Source organism: Eumetopias jubatus, unplaced genomic scaffold (genome assembly GCF_037043125.1).
Source record: "Eumetopias jubatus isolate StellerSeaLion01/CBP00866 unplaced genomic scaffold, mEumJub1_p1.0 scaffold_9, whole genome shotgun sequence".
Classification (NCBI taxonomy): domain Eukaryota; kingdom Metazoa; phylum Chordata; class Mammalia; order Carnivora; family Otariidae; genus Eumetopias; species Eumetopias jubatus.
The window spans coordinates 140298141-140315031 of NW_028274815.1; the positions used below are offsets into that span (position 1 = coordinate 140298141).

The 16891-nt window shown below is 62.4% G+C and overlaps 1 protein-coding gene across 1 annotated transcript; it reads right to left on the minus strand.

The window, feature by feature from the left end:
* Window positions 1-227: 227 nt before the first annotated feature.
* Window positions 228-15233, minus strand: NKAIN4 (sodium/potassium transporting ATPase interacting 4). Its single transcript, XM_028091203.2, is given in 6 exon segments — window positions 228-345; window positions 1659-1720; window positions 6836-7030; window positions 7894-7974; window positions 8285-8419; window positions 15180-15233. Coding segments are annotated over 6 exon segments (645 nt in total).
* Window positions 15234-16891: the final 1658 nt, after the last annotated feature.

Genomic DNA, 16891 nt, shown 5'->3' on the forward strand with positions numbered 1-16891 from the left:
CCCAGCCCCCTGGCACAAAACCGTCCTAGACCCAACTCCATAGACTCTGCTGGGCTTGGAGCTCCAGGGGGTGGGGGCCAAGCCCCAGAGCCTTGACACCTCCATACCCAGCCCAGAGCTGGCACAGGTAGACGAACAGATGATGGATGGAGGGATGGATGGACAGACGGATGGCTGGTGAGGCATCCACAAGGAGAGAAGCCTCACGGCTGTGCGAACCCAACCGGCTAGGCCCGGCCAGGGGCAGGCTCTGTTGGCCATACATTCAAGTACGCCTGCTTGAACAAGAGGTTGGAAGCCTTTTCATTGACATGGTAGAGAGGAAATGGGTCAATGAAAAATCAACTGAAAGAAATCAAGACCCAAATAAAACAAGACCCAAACAATGGAAAAGATGGCAGAACCCTGGTGTGGTGATGGCAGAGGCGGGGGCGAGCCTGGGGGCCCCGGGGGAGGGCAGGCACTGCCCCAGGCCCGGCCCACACCGGGCCACGTCCCTCTGGAGGAGCGACACTGTGACTCCCCTGGTAAAACGTCCCAGTGGACACTGACGAGCTCAGCAGGGGGAGGTGGTCTGCGGCGATGGCCTGGGTCCTTGGGGCTTCAGAGAGCTTCACTGTGACCCAACCATGCCCCCACCACTTCCACCAGCATCAGCCACCTGCCCCTTGAAGCTGTGCTGGGCAGCCAGTGGGTAGCTGGGCTTGCTGGGCAGAGCTAATGCACTTCCGAACCCGCAGGGCTGGCTCCCATCCCAAAACATTTTAATGTAACCGACACGTGAATCCCCTCTGGTTCTCTCCCAGCCAGCAGTGGTCTGAATGATGGTTTGGGGGTCACAGCATGACAGCTGGGGGATCTGGGGGCTGGTCCAGAGCAAGTCTGGTCTCCCAGAATAGGATGCCATTTGGACACATGGACCGCCAGCCCCACAGCCACCTGACTCCTGGGAACAGAAGATCTGGATCCCCGTTCTGACCCCAAGGAAGGTTCTGCCCATGGGAGCCAAGGCCCCCTGGGTGCACCCAGTCCCCATGCACACCAGCTTTGTCCTCTGCAGAGTCTTCCCAGGAAACTACGTCAGAGCCAGGGGCAGTCGGGGCCCACAAGGGTGCCTGAGCATTGGAGTTACAAATCAGAGGAACGTCAAGGGGGCCCCCCCTCTCTGAGCAGGAAGCAAAAATACTGCTCTGATGGGTCCAGCGGGCACTGAATACCTGATAGGGACACCACAGCCAGTAGGGCCCGATCTCAGCTGCGGAGAGGCTGAGGGGCCCATCCCTCTGCAGGTCTGAGGGTTCAACCTTCCACCTGCAGCTGCTGTGGGGGCTGTGGGGGACCAGCTCTGCAGCACAGGAGCCCTTGGACCTGGGGGCTTGGTATGAGCTGACCCCTGATGCCCACAGCCCGGGGCCCCTCCTCATCTCTTCTCAGGTGGCTGGGCCCCCCACCCCCTCTGCTCAGGCAAGGACCGCTGAGGGCAGGGGGATCCATCTAAGAGGCGAGGTCTCAACTTTTGCAATGACAGGCCAGGAGAATGGCCAGAGTCACCGCGAGCCTTCTGCGCCTTCTGCTCCCCCCCCACCCGCCCTGCCACCGCCTGGAGGGTCCAGGCCAGGCCACCAAGAGGCTGTTGTGGGAGCCCGGCAGCCGCATACTCACAGCTGTCCTCCTCGGTGAAAACGCTGACCACGTGGCAGGCATAGACGAAGTCCACGAGCTGAAAGACACCAAGAGGTCAAGACGAGGCAAGCTCGAGGTGTGGGGGACAGAAGCCCCAGTGTCCGGACCACGAGGCCACAGCCCCTCCTAGGCCTATTTCCTTGTCTGTAAAATGGACAAGGAGAGCGGATCTGTGCAACTTCTCTAGCTTTGATGTCCCAGGCGGCGTCTGACTTCCTCTGTGGGGGGCACTGCAGGGATGAGGGTGAGCGGGGTAAGGGCTGGCCAATGGACGAGTCAGCAAGATGAGGCTGAGGTGCAGAGAGAAGCCCTCAGAGACACGACCACAGCTGATGGACCCCCAAACTGAACCCACCCCCCCAGTTCCAGCCCGGCCATCATCCCCGAGGCCTTTTGCCATAAGCAGCCAACCACCAGCTTTCTCCTCCTTGGGGAGGGGGCGCCCATACGCAGCCCTGCTGGAGAAGTTGGAGCCAGCCAAGCTGGATGGTTCGGCTGAAAGTGCCAAGGACCCAGCTCAGTGGGCAGTTCTGGGCAGAGTGGACAGGGCTGGCTGCTGTCCCAAGGGAGTCAGGGGCTTGATTGGGCAGAGGCTCCCCAGCCAGGCTCAGAGGACGCTCAGACTTCAGGGGAGAGGGCAGGCAGGCATTAGGTGCCCCATGGACACCCAGGCACCAGGGCCACTGTGGGAGAAAGGGCTCTGGCACTGCCCGTGGTCCAGTCTCTCTGCCCTCGTGGGGCCCAGGCAACGCTAACCAAGGGTGAGCACCTCCCAAGTGTGGCATTCACCGCCATCAGGGAACTGCATCCCCCTTAAATGAGAATGAGAGGACCAGCCCTGACTCACAGCCAGAGCACAGAGTGGTCCCTGAGCAGAACTGCTTGTTTATAACTTGACAGCAAAACGCATCTCAATGCCACAGGGCAGCTAGAGGTTCCCATGAAAGGCCCACAGCCCCATGTGTTCATAGGGTCTTGGAAGGGGCCGGCAGTCCCTGCTCATCTGGGAGGTTCTGCCCAGGGAAGCAAAGTCAGCCTCCTCCACAGATGCTGGGAAGCTGCGAGGTGGCCGATGATGGTATGGTCATGCTGTCGGGCATCTGAGCATCTCCCATACCAAGCAATGGTCTCCACCCCAAGGATGCAGCTTGGAGCAAGAGTCTGATGGTGGTGGCTTGGAGGTGCTCCACCTGACCCTCCTCCACATTCTCCACCCTTTGTGGTGTGGATGGTGTCCAGACTCCAGTGTCCTCCTGCTTGGGTTCGCCAACGGGGAGCCCAGCAGTAGAGGGGAAGGAGAGAAGCAAAGCGTGGATCCCTCGGTCCTTTCTCTGCAAGGCTGCCTCCCAGGGGCAGGGGGACAGCTCCAAAGAGCTCTGCCTGGATGTAACTCCTCCCCACACCCCTGCAGGCCAGAGGGGCAACAGCTCAGTGGCTATGCACCCAAGGGAGTGGGATACCCTGTGTGGTCCCTGGTGTGGCACCCACACTTAGAACAGCCCCTTCACCAGCCCCCGGGAATTGACCTTACCTAAGTGCACCATCTCGGTCTTGCTGGGATCCTGACTGGTCAGGGGGACAAAGAGAAAAGATGTTTCACAGGGGTGCCTGCTATGGAGAAGACACAGCAGATCTTCTGGGAGAGGGTGGTGGGGTCTGTCTGAGACTAGCACAGTCCATGATGGGGTGAGAAATGGTAGACGGGGAAGGAAGGTGGCCAGCAGCACGGGCCTCGGGAAGGACAGAGTTTCCAGCAGCCTTCCTGGGCGTGGCCAGCCCTCCACCGGCAGCGGTGAGACCTGAGAGGTTCACGTGAGCTCTGGGTCTTGTTTCTTCATGCACAGATCAGGCCCAACAGTCCCCCTCAGTGCCAGGAGGGAGGAGACAAGGTGCTGTGCCCTGCTCTGGAAGCCCCCATCCTTCTAGGCAGCAGATAGTGGGCCTGCTCTATGCTGACTCAGACAAGCCGGTCTCCTCCCAAACAGCCTTCCGGGCACTGCTGTGCGGCTGGGCCGGCCTCGGTACCTGGCGCTCCTCCCGGGAAGGGCCCAGGGCCGGAGCTGGCCGTGGTGCTGAAACCTGCTCCCACCCCAGGGCTCTTTTCTCACAGGGTCCTGCGGGAAGTCACCCCATGGCCACACCTCTGCCTTCCCACCTCCTGTCGTCCGTGCTCCACCGCCAGCTCCTCCCCGGAGCTCCCAGAGGCCCGCAGTACCTGCAGACCCCGCTCCACCAGCACTGGGCTCTCTGCCTCCTTTGGCTGGTTCTCTCCCTGCCAGCCAGACTTCAGGCCAGCCAGCTAAGGGCTTGCCTCTCCAAGCCCTCCAAAACAATCATCAGAGGGCTGGCTCCTGCGAGGCCAAGCACGTAGCAGCTGACCAGTATTTAGAAACTCGTATTTCACAAGGGGAACGTCCATCCCTGCAGGTGAAGGATGATAGCAACACAGCAGCTCTGTCACTCCCACCGACGCGGAGAACTCTCCTCCAGTACCAGCACCAGCATGGAGCAGCCGGCATCCCATTCAGGGAGGAGCGCAGCACAGACTCCGGCTCCGGGGGCCCCGCAGGCGCCGGCTCAGCTCCTCCCAGAGCCTCTCCCTTCGCCACACAGGGAAAGCGCCTATGCAGGGCTGCACGGCCGGCCTTCGGAGATGCTCCCCGACCTCCCCTTTCTCTGGGGCCCTCCCGGCTGTCTGACCCCCTCTGAGTCCACAGTGTGTTTCTTCATGCTCCTTCCATGATCCCTGATCTCTGCCCCTGTGACTCACATCCAGTCTTGTTGTCTCACACATGCATCCATGGATAAGGCTCCCCACCCCCCAGCTGCCCAGGAAAGGACGAGCTCCCTGCAAGACCCCCGGCTGAGAAGTACCCCAGGGCAGACAGCATCCCTGTAACAGGCTCTGCCTCTGGGGTGTGTGAGCTCAGGACAAGCTCCAGACCCACCGGGGACGCAGCCCACTGAAGGTGGCACTGGAGGAGGGACACCCATCACGTCTGGGCCCTGGAACAGCCTCCAGGGGATGCTCCTGGAGGCTTTGAGAGAGAGGAAGGGGCTGCAGCCCATAGCGGGTTTCCTGGGCCCTGGCTTTGAGGGGCCTGGCGACGGGGCCATGCTTTCTGGAATACAGAGGCCACATGCTCACAGTCAAGGCCAGCCTGGGCTCTGCTGACCAGACAGCTGTGTCCATAGCCACCCAAGCCCCAAAGGAGGGCACGTTGCAGGTGCCCCACCCCGAACAGGGCTTGTCACCCCCCTACCCCCCCCCACGGCCTCATCTGGGTTTTCAAGCTCCTTGCAGCCAGCTGTCTGATCTCAAGTCAGACTATGGGCCTCCATCTTCCTCTTCTTCAGATGGGTCCTTATCTCTCTGGGGGAGATGGTGGGGAGAAAGAGTCTCCCCAGGGCTCAAATCCAGAGACGTTGGGCCTTGGTGGAAGATGGGACTCTGGGCCCCATCTGCCTTGTCCCAGCAGCGAACCAACAGCAGGGAGAGTCAGTGCTCCTGCAGAAGCTCCCAGGCCGTCCTGGTGGGCCTCCCCGGAGCTCACGCCCTGCGGGGCCGTCTCCCACCCTGACCAGGGCTGACCTGTGCAAACACTGAGATCCTCCAGAAATGACCGAGTGTGATGTCCAAGACAGGGTCTCAGGCCTTGCAGCTGCCCCCACCTCCCATCCCTCTCCACCTGCTCGCCCTGCAGGACGAGCCGCCCCGTGGTGAGGACGCCCAAGCAGCCCTGAGGAGAGCCCACATGCAGGGGCCTCCTTGGAAGCAGCACCTGCAGCTCCACTCCAGCCTTCTGGTGGCCAGAGCCTCCGCCTGACTGTAGCTTCGTGAATGATCTCAAGCCAGAAGCAGCCGTTTAAGCCATTCCCAGACTCCGGACCCGCGGACAGATTTATTGTCTCAAGCCATGATGTTTCAGGATAATGCGTTACAGCCACAGCCAACAGCTCCTACAGGGGCGTCCAGCTCCGCGCCCGCGGGTCGCCCTCACTGGCTTTGGTTTTTGCCGTCCACAGGCTGGGGACATGAGGCAGGCACAGGAGAATGAGGGGGCGACATCAGCCACGCCGTGTGCTGGTGCCCTGCATCCCCCACATGCCCTGCCCCACCCCAACTGCAGCCAGCCAGAGGCACGGACGCCGAGTGCCACTCTGCAGCAGATTTCAGACTCTCCCCTTAGAACAGGGCCCGTGAACGTGGGTAGAAGTAGCTTCCACCACACCCTCACGGGCTCCACGAGGCTTAGCACTTCGGTGCTGAGTGCAGACCCCGGACCCTAGCAGCGGCGAGCTGGGGGCACTCTGCAGAGGACCCCGGCTTCCCACGCAGTTGGTGCTTCAACCCTCCTCCCTCCTGCCCCATCTAGTCCCAAAGCCCCTCCGTGGGAGTCAGAAGCCAGGCGCCCAGACCTCCATGGGGGGTGGGGGCTAGCTGTCTGGGTCGCAGAAGAGAAACTGAGGCTTGGAGAAGCCACAGGTTTATCGCTAGAGTCGGTCCCCAGGAGAACTGCTCCCCCAGCCTGGACGGGGCAGAGGGTGCTGGGCGCCGGCTCAGCTCCTGAGGCCTGCAGACTCTCATGTCCACTCCCGGCCCCTACATGAAATCCCTCCTCTTCTCGGGACTTGCAGATAAAATACAGGACACCCATTTAAATTTGAATTTCAGATACACAATGAACCACCATGTTAGTGTCAGAGTGTCACAAACACCGCATGGGATGCACGTACGCAAAAATTTGCTCGGTGTCGGTCTGAAGTTCAGAGGTGACCGGGAATCCTGTCGTTTTATTCACGGGGTCACAGCCCCCCAACAACACAGCAGTGCGGCCAAGCTGCGTCTCCACCCCCTCACTATCAGGTGTCCGTTCTGACTTGGAGGAGGTTGGGAAGGAGCCTCCAGGGCCGGCAGGGGCATCAGATAACTCCGCTGTAGTCCCCGGCCCGCCCCACAGCACCAGCAGGGCCTGTGGGTCTGTCCCTTCTTTCCTCCGCACACCCACCCTGGGGCTGGAGCTGGTTCCGAGCCCACTTTACAGAGCAGCCCACTGAGGTTCCAGTGGCAGGGAGGGGGACCCAGAGGAGGCAAAGCGGGAGGCCTGGCCCAAGAGCAGGGTGAGCCCCTCCCCCGGCCCCCCCTACTCACCGCCAACAGGATCTGCAGGGCGCTGTGCAGGGCTTCAGCGTGGCCGTGCTCCAGGGCACAGCCAATGCCTGGCACCAAGGCCTGTCCATCCGGGGGCCCCAGGCCAGCTTCTGGCTCCTCACGCAGGCAGCCTGGGCCATGCTCACGCCACCAGGACCGGTGCCAGGAGAGGCTGAAGGTCAGGAGCTCGCTGTCCTGGGGGTGAAGGTGGGAGTAGGTGAGCATCAGGGACACTGCCCACCCACCCGTCACAGTCCAGTGTGGGCCCCCCAAGGGAGGCAGGGACCCCAAGGCCCTCTCAGCCACTCCCCTGCAAGCAGGCCTCCCTTTGCTTGCCCTGGCCCCCTACCCGGCTCACACCCCCTCCTCCAGGAAGGCCTCCCTGCCCAGGTCCGACCCTGGGGGTGTGTTCTCACAGTGCTCCGGACCCTCCTTCACGGCTTTGGCCATGGCTGCCATGTTAGGTGTTTGAACTAACGTCTGTCTTCCCTACTCTGCTGCCCCAGGCGTGGCCCCACAAAGCAACGGCCAGTCTGCCCCGTGGCCTACCTGGAGTCAAACCCCACCCACGTCCCTGGCTCTGAGCTTCAGGCAACAGTGAAATAAAACCTTACGGACAAAGTGCCCAAAACCACCGCTCAGGATTTGTTCACCACCAGCACTCCCCGCAAACCATGGCTTGGATGTGGGCCCCTCCTCCACGGGAGAGACCGGTGGGTTTCACCAGCATTTGAAAGAGCCTGGCTCCCTAAGGTGTTCCCACCTGCACCCTCGCAGCCCTGGTCCTCTGCCCCCTGGCCCCCAGCCCTGCCTCTCCTGCCCAGCACTGCCCTGGCTCCAGGGCCCCTCCTCCAAGGCCACTGCCCACCAGTGCCCACCGCCCCCCGCCGACCCATCAAATCACTAGTCTTCCCCAAACCTTTACTGAGTCCCTCCTGCGGGCCAGGGCTGTCCTGGGTGCCAGGGCCAGAGCCAGGAACAGACCACGGGGGAGACAGTGACCAACAAGCAGGTGTGTGTAATGCTCACAGCAGCCTGGCCACAAGCCCTCGACTTACCTTCAAGAGTCCCCCCACTTCCAGGTAGAAGCAGATAATGAAGACGTTCCAGGTGACCCAGATGGTCGCCCACACCGCGTACTAAAAAGTTAAGAGAGGGGAGGGGTGGAGAAGGTGAACTCAGCTCTTTTTTTTACTTTTGCACAGCACCCTTGGAGGAGACTTGAACCAGGGGGACTCTGCTCCCCAAGTCTGGCAGCCAGCATGCTCTGTTTGGAGGAGCATTTTCCTGAGCCCACCCCAGGACAGGTCTCAGGGTGGAGTGGCTGAACCCCGGACTTCCTGGGATGTTCTGGTGGTTTGTAGGACACTATACCGCCCGAGGCCCCCTGCTGGTCATCCCGCCCCACCTGCCCGTGGGAGGGTTGCCGGAGCACAATGAACGCAGCACCACAATGTAGTGAGGCCAGTACTGGATGGTGCCGAAGAGCCCCAGGATGACCATGGCGATGTGGACAAAGGTGGCCAGAATGGGTGCCCACTGATAGCCCAGAAAGTCGAACACCTGCCGCTCCAAGGCAGTGACCTAGGGGTAGTGGGCAGTGGAGGGGCAGCAGGCCCCCGAGGGCGCTCCCGGGCCTGCCTCTCCGACCCAATCACCACCACCCAGCATCTGCTATGGTCTTGGGCCTTCCAACAAAAATCTCCAAATGGATCTGGCCCCCAAGCCTCACCTTGGGGTGTCCCTTCTGCCTTAAAATGCCCTCTTTGGGCAAGCACCGTCCCCTCCATCCTGGACTCCCTCATCCCAAGCATGGGAACACTGGGCCGCTCTGTCTCACGGGGTTGCAGGCCCAACCACCAACCCAGGGCAGGACGCCTGAGACCAAGTCACGTGGTTCTGGGGCACTCTCGGCAGGAAGTGGACGCTGAGGCTCTGCGGCCTTCAGGTCAGCACCCTCCCCGTCTACTGGGCTCTGTCCTCACTCCACGGACTGTGGTGGATTCCCGCCCTCCAGCCCTGCAGGCACGGCCAACAGAGGACCAACCAGAGGCACTCAGACATCTGGGGAGCTCGATTGTTTTTAAGGTCTGTCTCTTTGTTTTGTTAGTGATCTCTACACCCAGCGAGGGGCTCACGACCCTGAGGGCATCAGTCACGTGCTCTCCTGACCGAGGCAGCCAGGCACCCCAGGAAGGCGATATTCAATTTGCAGGGGAGACCTGCTGGCTCTGAGCGCAGTCACGACTCCAGAACGCACCCACACGTTCACGCATTCTGTGGACCTGGCCCATCACCAGGAGAAACCAGGACCGTATACACTGGGAGAAAACACGGCCAAATCCACTGCACCCAAGCCAGCACCTTCCCGTCCATGTGCAAGACAAGGCGTGTCCAGCAAGGGTTGGAGGGGACTGGCCGTGTCCTGGAAGGGACAGTGGCAGTGAAGGGACAGCATCCTGGCAGGGCTTCTGGCTGCACTCCGCGATTCCCCTACAGCCCCACTGTGCACCAGCACACCACTGGCACAGGGAGAGCCAGTCCCCGACCCAGAGCTAGCTCAGCTGTGTGGGCTGCGTGGGGGCCGCCTGCTGACTCCTCAAGGAGAGCTCCTCCGAGCAAGCCCCCCTCGGGTGCCTCCCACAGACTGGGTGGGCTGAAACCATGAACGAGCCGGCCAGACAGGCCTCCAGGCTCCACACTGCCCCGCACCGCAGCGAGGGACGGAGAGCCTGGCAGGGTGGACCTTTGTGGACTTCACACCTACACCCCCCTGCGGGAGCACCTGGCCCTGCCTCCACCCTGGCTCCTCACAGGACCCCGACCTGCCCCGGAAACAGCTGCCGTGGGTGCATCCTGGGCACTCCTGGCCGCTGTGTATGGTCCCAAAGGGATGGTGGCTATTTTCAGGAGGTCTCCGGCAAGGGGACATTCCAAGTATGCCCTGCAGAGGTTGGTCCATCCTGGGAGACAGCTGGGAGTGGGGACTGGGGAGTGGGCCCGCAGGCAGGGCACATGCCAGTCTGGGCCGCTTTCCTGCATGCCACAGCCCTCCCACCCCACAGGCCTGCCATGGGTGGGTTGCTCCAGACCAGCCCCCCGAGGCTGGGTGGCTTGGCCAGGAGGTGATGGGCATTGTCTCCCAAGACACGGATGGTCTCCAAGGAGAACCAGGGCCAGCCAAACCCCCACCTTTTGTCTCCTACTTTGCTCTTAATGCCCAGTGGGCGTATCCAGGGTCCAGCCGGTCACTAGCCCTGCCCCGCCCCCCCGCCGCTTGCTGTGCACAGAATGAGTGGTCTATTACCAACACTGTCTCGAATGCTCAGTAAAGTTCTGGAAGAGCGTGCAGTGCCATCACTGTGGATAAGAAGGCTTCAGTCGGAGCCCGAGCCCCCAGTGGGCCGCTGGGACCCCTGGGCCTGGCCCATCCTCTCATAGGAATGCCCTCAGAGCGAAGAGGCGGGGGCCGGGCAGCTGCTGGGAAGACTGTGGGCCCCCATCCACCCCGTCTGATGCTGTCTGACTGTGACCTCCCTGACCACGCCCTGTGTCCTCTGTGCCCAGAGTTGTGGACCCCAGGGGACATCCCCGGGGCTAGGGGTGTTCCTGCCTGGTGGCCCCCCAGGAAGGGGATGGAGGTCAGAGGGCACTAACAGGTCAGGAACGGGGGAGGAGGGTTGACTCAGGGCCGTGGACGCGCCGCGCACAGACCCGGGGGACAGCCACCTTCACCACGTGGACTCTGCTGTCAGGGTTGCCATGGTGTGTTCAGGCAAGTCTGTCTGTCTGTCCCCTCCCAGGGCATCCATCCCTGGCACGAGCCCGCAGTTGAGGGAGGGACACTCACCAGGGCCTCCAAGCCGTCCTTCCTCTGCAGAGAAAGCAGCCCCGGGGGCACAGTCTGCTCACCAGCTGCTGCCTGGCCTCCTGCCTCCCACCCTTCCCGTAGCCTTCTTTTCAGTTCAGGACAGAGAAAACGCTCACGCTTCACTGGCTCCCAAAGCCTGCACTGATCTTTTCAAAAAACGTGGGGCCCCCATGCCCACCCCCACTCCCCCAGCACGCACATATGTGTGTGCGCGCCACTCCCCGCGTGCACGGCTCATGGGCTTTAAGCCCCTTCCTCCAGCAAAGCTCCAGCCCCCTTCCCTGCCCCCCGAGCCGGCTTGAGGGGGAGTCCACCTCCTCCCAGCCTTCCCAGGTCTGTGGAGCAGCACCGGCCCTCGGTGTGCTGCACCTCTCGCTCTTAGAGGCCCCCCAGGATCTCCAGGTCACTCGGGGGCAGCCAGTCCCGGTCTCAGAGGCCAGGGGCATAGCCACCACCTTCCACGAGGCAGGATGTCCTGGCTTCAGTTCAAGGCTGGGTCAGAAGGACAGAGAAGCTGCCCTGGGACATCCACACTGGCCAGGACGGGGCATGGGGCGCAGGACCCAACCAGCCCGGCACCCACTCAGAGGGCCACCTCTGCTGTGACGGAGACTCATCGACCCCATCAGGAAAGAGCATCTGGATCCGCGTGCCCCTCTGGACGCTAGAGCTTGAAAACAAAAGCTCAGCACAGAACTGCTTGAGTCTCACCGAGAAGAGCATCAGCCCGGGCATCCTCACCGCAGCCTCACCCGGACGGGAGCTGGGGCCCACCTCACAGCACCACAAAATGGGAACGAAAGAAAGCTTCAGGCTCAGGGCCTCCTGCTCCCACCACCTGAACCAAGACAGGGTCACCGCTGACAAAGGCCAAGTCAGAGTGAAAGAATTATCCAAGTAGAAGCGCCTGCGTGGCTCAGTTCTTGAGCAGCCGACTCTCGGTTTCGGCTCAGGTCATGGTCTCAGAGTCCTGGGATCGAGCCCTGCGTCGGGCTCTGCGCTCAGCGGGGGTCTGCTGGAGACTCTGTCTCCCTCCCCCTCTGCCCCTCCCCTTGCTCACGTTCTCTCTCTCTCAAATAAATAAGTAAATCTTAAAAACAGAAAAAGGAATTATCCCAGGCAAGGACCCCACAGGAAGAGGCACCAGAGCTCCCGCATGGAAGGAAGCGCGCAGTAGGGCTCTGAGTCACGGTACAGACTGGAGACCATAGCACCGAGCTGTTTTCAGGGGACAAGGACAAGCAGACATGAAGCCCCCTCCCCAGGACCCCCATCTCCTGGCTCACCAGAGGTTGCCCTGCACCAGCCCACCGCCCAGCCCTCCATGTGCCCCATCACGGGCCAGGGGGCCGCAGCCCCCACCCGGCTTGGGTCCCAGTGCCGGTGGAGTAGCAGAACTTCCTCAGTTACACCGACTGGGGCGGGGGTGGGGGGTGGGGGGGGAAGAGACAGGCGCCTGAGGGCAGAGATCCTGCCTCCCCTGCCTCATGAGAGCCCAGCCCAGCCTGACCGGACAGCCGAGGGTGGGGGACTCGGACCTGAGCTCTTGGCCAGCCCCACGACCCTGGGCCTGAGGGGTCGGGGACTGGGTGGGCAGGGGAAGCCTGGCCAGGCTCAGATGGGTGTGGTGGGTGGAGAGGGGTGAGTGGAGGGACTGGTACGAGGGGCAAAGCTCTGGAGGTGGGGGGGGGTCCCAAGCATGAAGGGCCTACGCTGTGATGCGGGGCCCTGGGGGCAAGGAAAAAGAGACATGCACACACATGTACACGCAGACATGCACACACATGTGCGTGCACATCACAGCCTTCACGGGCACGGCTGGCCGGCACCATCTGTTCTCAACTGAACGAAATTATGTTCTGAGCCCCAGTCCTCTCTGGCCCAGGTGACCCTAACCGAGGGGCTGGGGTATATGCCCTGTCCCAGCACCCCCCACCAGTGCCACGCACGCGGGGGAGACGCGGTTCCCCTCCCAGCTCCCCCAGCCCCCGCACCGTGTCATGCTGGCCCTGTTCTCCAAGGTCCAGGCTCGTGCCCGGACTGGAGGTACGTCCCTGCTACCAGCTGTGCTCCCAACAGACCCTACAGCTTGCGCACGTGTCCAGCACAGGTGGGGGCCTTTTCGTTTCTGAGCCACGCACCAAAAGGCCTAGCATTCCATGGTGCCGTGTGGCACGGTGGCCACATTCTCGAGGCAGGGAAAAGATGAGTGACTCAGCTCTAGTGGCCGCCCGCCCTAAACCGCGTGACTTCCCTCTCGTCCGCATGGTGGGCACGGCCTGGGAAGCCGCCACGGTGTGCTCCGGCTGGCTCAGAGCGGGCAAAGCTCACGCTATTCTCCAGGGAGAAGGCTCACAGAAGACGTGCTCAGGCCTTTGTCCACTAGCTTGGTAACGAGAAAACTCTCACGCTTGTCAAAAAGAGAAAAGAAAAACCACAGGACTCCCTCACGACGCCCCCACCCCACATGTGGTGACCAGAGCAATGGGTGGCGTCAGAGCTCTTCCTTCTGCCTCCCCTCCCCCCAGCAGAGGAAGCACAGGGGTGGCCAGGACAAAGGGCCTTTCATGGCTCTCCGCTGCTCTTCAGCTGGGGCCCGGCTGGCCAAGTGGGGACACAGCTCTGCCCCGGCCCTAGAACTTGCCTGGCTGAGACCCAAAGTCTTCAAAAAGCCCTGCGTCCTGCTGCCCTTGGTGGCAGGTAACTTCTCCAGGACCTGTGGGGGTACCCTCCGTGCACCGTCCCCTCCACTGTGGAGGTGAAACAGGCAAATGACCCTACCTGAGCCTTCCAAGCCCCGAGGCCACATCCCTCACCCAGTACATCTATTTCTGCTGCCCGGAGCCCCAGGTCACAAGTCAATCCTGACTACATCCCACACACCAAACTCAACACATGGAAACCAAAGTCACACTAACCCCCGAAGGCCACTCTGCTTCATGATGTCCAGACATGACCAGACTGCTGACCTCCTAATCAGCCTGGGCTCCTCGCCGTCCTTCACCGCATAGACCTTTCCTTCCCCTCTCCTGCTCCCCCACCCCACCCCCAGGAGCCTCCTACCGAAACAGAGTGGGGGACACCTCTGCCCCAAGATGGAGGTAGCTCCCTGCTGCTGGTGGAGTAGTCCTTGGGCTCTAGCCTTTTGCGAAGCCCAGAGCTATCTCCCGGCCTTATCTGTCCAGCACAAACCCTGTAGATGTCCACCTCCCCCATCCTCCCATCACCCCCACCCCCTCAGGCTTCCAAAGCAGTGAGTGTGCACCCACAGGGAGCCTCTGGCCACTCCTTCCTTCCTCCACATGGGACACACCAACCTGGTATCTCAGGCCCCTGCCAACTCTGTGCGCAACCCTCACCCCCCTGCAGTGGACAGGCAAAGGACTGGATGCCCTGTGTGTGGGAGGGCTTTCTGCTTAAAACTTCATCCTCCATGAGCCTTCAAGCTTCCAGAGAAGGAAGCCCCCTGCCTGGCTGAGCCAGAAGCCCACCCAGCCTGACCTCAACAAAGCAGCATTTCCTTTTTAAGATGGGAGATCCCAGGGCTCACCAGCATCTCCTCCCCAGGCCTATGGCCAGGGACCTCAGTTTAGCACTTCCCCACCCCCACCCAGGGCCTCAGGCTCTGGTAATGGGACTGACCAGGCGGCCTGGAGCTCCGAGGGCAAAACGGAAACTTGGCCCAGGGATGCCCACATTCTCTGACAAAGCTCTGGATCCGGAGGACCAGCTAATCCCCAACACAAAAGGTGCCCAAGTGCAACTCTGGGCACCAGATCACACCTCTTCTCTCCTCGCACCTCTCCAGGACAGGGAAGGGGCGAGGGGGCCACATCCTCCCCCTTGGGAGGCATCAAGGGCAGACAAGGCCGCGCTCACACATCCCTGACACACACACGTACTCGCAAACTCACAAGCACACCCACACCCCCAGGCTGTCAGGCTTTAGAAATGGGCGGCCGCCGCTCACCCAAGTGCCTGGCGCTGGCTTTGTAAAGGGAACGCGCGCACACACACTGGCACACGGTCCCTGCGCGCACATTCGGGGCCACACGCGCCTTCCGACACTCGCGGACGCCGCGCGCAGCAGCGCCCCTGCGCGAACGCGACCGACTACCGACTCGTGCGCGGGCCGGGCTCCCCCTGCGCCCAAGGACGCGCCTCGCCCGACGCGCCGGCGACAGCAGGGTCCAGGAGCCCCGCCCAAAGTCATCTGTTCCTCCCGGCACCTGTCCCCGCCGCTCGGGTCCCCCGCGGCTGCCCCCCTTCCCCACAAGCACACACACCCAGCGGGGCACTCGAGGTCGACCGGAGGGGCCATCGGGGTCGCGCGCAGGACGCTGGCTCCCTACCCTTCCCAGACGGCGGCGAACTTCGGCCCCAGAAGCCCGCGGGCCCGAACCGTCGCCAGCGGGAACCCACCCCCACCCCGAGCGCTGGGACCGCGGGACCTGAGGAGGGGTCGCCACTCACCAGCTGGAAAGTGCAGAGGAAGATGAGCTCGCAGCGGCCGGAGCAGCAGCCCATGGGGTCCGCGCCGTCCCCGGACGCCGCCTCCGCCAGTCTGGACCCCAAGCCACCCGCGCGCGCGGGGCGCTGGGCGCCTCGGCCCGCCGCCGCCCATTCTCGGCCGGCTCCGCGAGGCCCCACCCCGAGGCGGTCCCCGACCCCGCCCCACAGGCTCCCGACAGCCGCCAGCCAGGTCCCACCCCGCAGTCCCCCGCCCCTCAGCCCCGGGCGCCCCCCCACCCCCACCCCCGGCCCAGCTCCGCCCCTCCAAGTAACAGCTGCTCCGCCTCTCCCTCCTTCCCAGGGCGGGGGGGTCCTTCGCGCCAGTTGGGGAGGGGCGCGAGACCCCTTCTTAAAGCGGCGATGGCGCGGCTCCTCAGGAGTACAGAATCCAAGCACTACGAGCCTGCCCCAGACAGGTCCGGCAAAAGCAGTAACCCTCCTGCCCACCCCCCCCCACTAGGCACCTCCTGCGTCTGCCCCCATCAACCTCCTCTCTCGCGGAGCCCCAGGCGCACCCCATCCCCCAGGATCCTGGACAGGGCTCACAACTCAAAGGTCCCCTCCCAGGTTTGAGGAGGGGGGGGATAGTCTACCAAGAGCTCACCTGCCCAGAGAGTGTGGGGAGACCTGGGGGCCAAGTCCTCTCCACCTGTGTCTGGGGCAGGGCAGGGTCAGGCCTGAGGGGGGGAGACCCTGGGGAGCCCCCAGCATTGCAGGCAACCTTGAGGCATAGGTCATGTGCGTTGGAGGGAGGACTGGGGGACAGCCCTGCTATGCCAAGGTGTGGAGGTGGGGCTGAGCGGGTCCGCGGCAGATGGAGAAGGGAGGCAGGTGAGGTGGGCTGCAGGCGCTTTGCACACAGTCTGGGTTGCGTTTTATCCTCCAGTCATAGGGGGCCACTGGTGTTCTTGATCAGTGTGAGCCCTTGATCCAGCCGGTCCTCAGGAAGTGAATCCTATGCTGGAAGCCAGGAGGCAGTCCTTGAGTAGAGCACAGAGGGGTGTGGGGATGAGAGTCCTCCTCCAGGGTGGCACAGCAGGTGACACTTCAGCCTTGGGCCATTGCTCTTGGCTCCAGCAGTACAGGGCCAGAGGGTCCGAGCCCCTTGGTGATGGTTTCCCTGGCTGAGCAGCTCCACCGGGCCAAGGGGCATCTGCAGCATGCTCACTGCACAGGCTCCTAGGAGCTCTGAGCATCCCATTGTTGCCAGCCCCTTCACGGAGAGCGAACTGAAATCAGTTTCCCATGGTGACCTCAATTCCTGACCCCACTCAGGGCATGTATAAGCCACTGAGAATTTTCACCTACATGATATTGGTTAACAGTCCCACAGCCCACTTAACAGAAGAGCAAGGTCAAGTTCTAGAGTCTCTAGCGAATTAGAGAGGAAGCCACACCAGATCTCTAACCCAGGTTCTAATGAGGGGTGCAGCTCTCAGACCCCATAAATAGAAAAGGTTGGGAGGAAAGGTTTGGTGGAAGTGGGAGTGTTCTCAGACTGGGGGGGGGGGGTGTTTGCTGATGGGAAGGAGGGAAGGGGCTTGCAAGATTGGGGCCCAGGGCGGTCCCTGGAAATCACTCAGACAGCCTTAGTGGGGCTGGGCTAGGCGAGCAGAAGGGACCCTAGAAGCACCCCCTCCCATGTGAAGTCCAGTTCCTGATGGGATGATTCA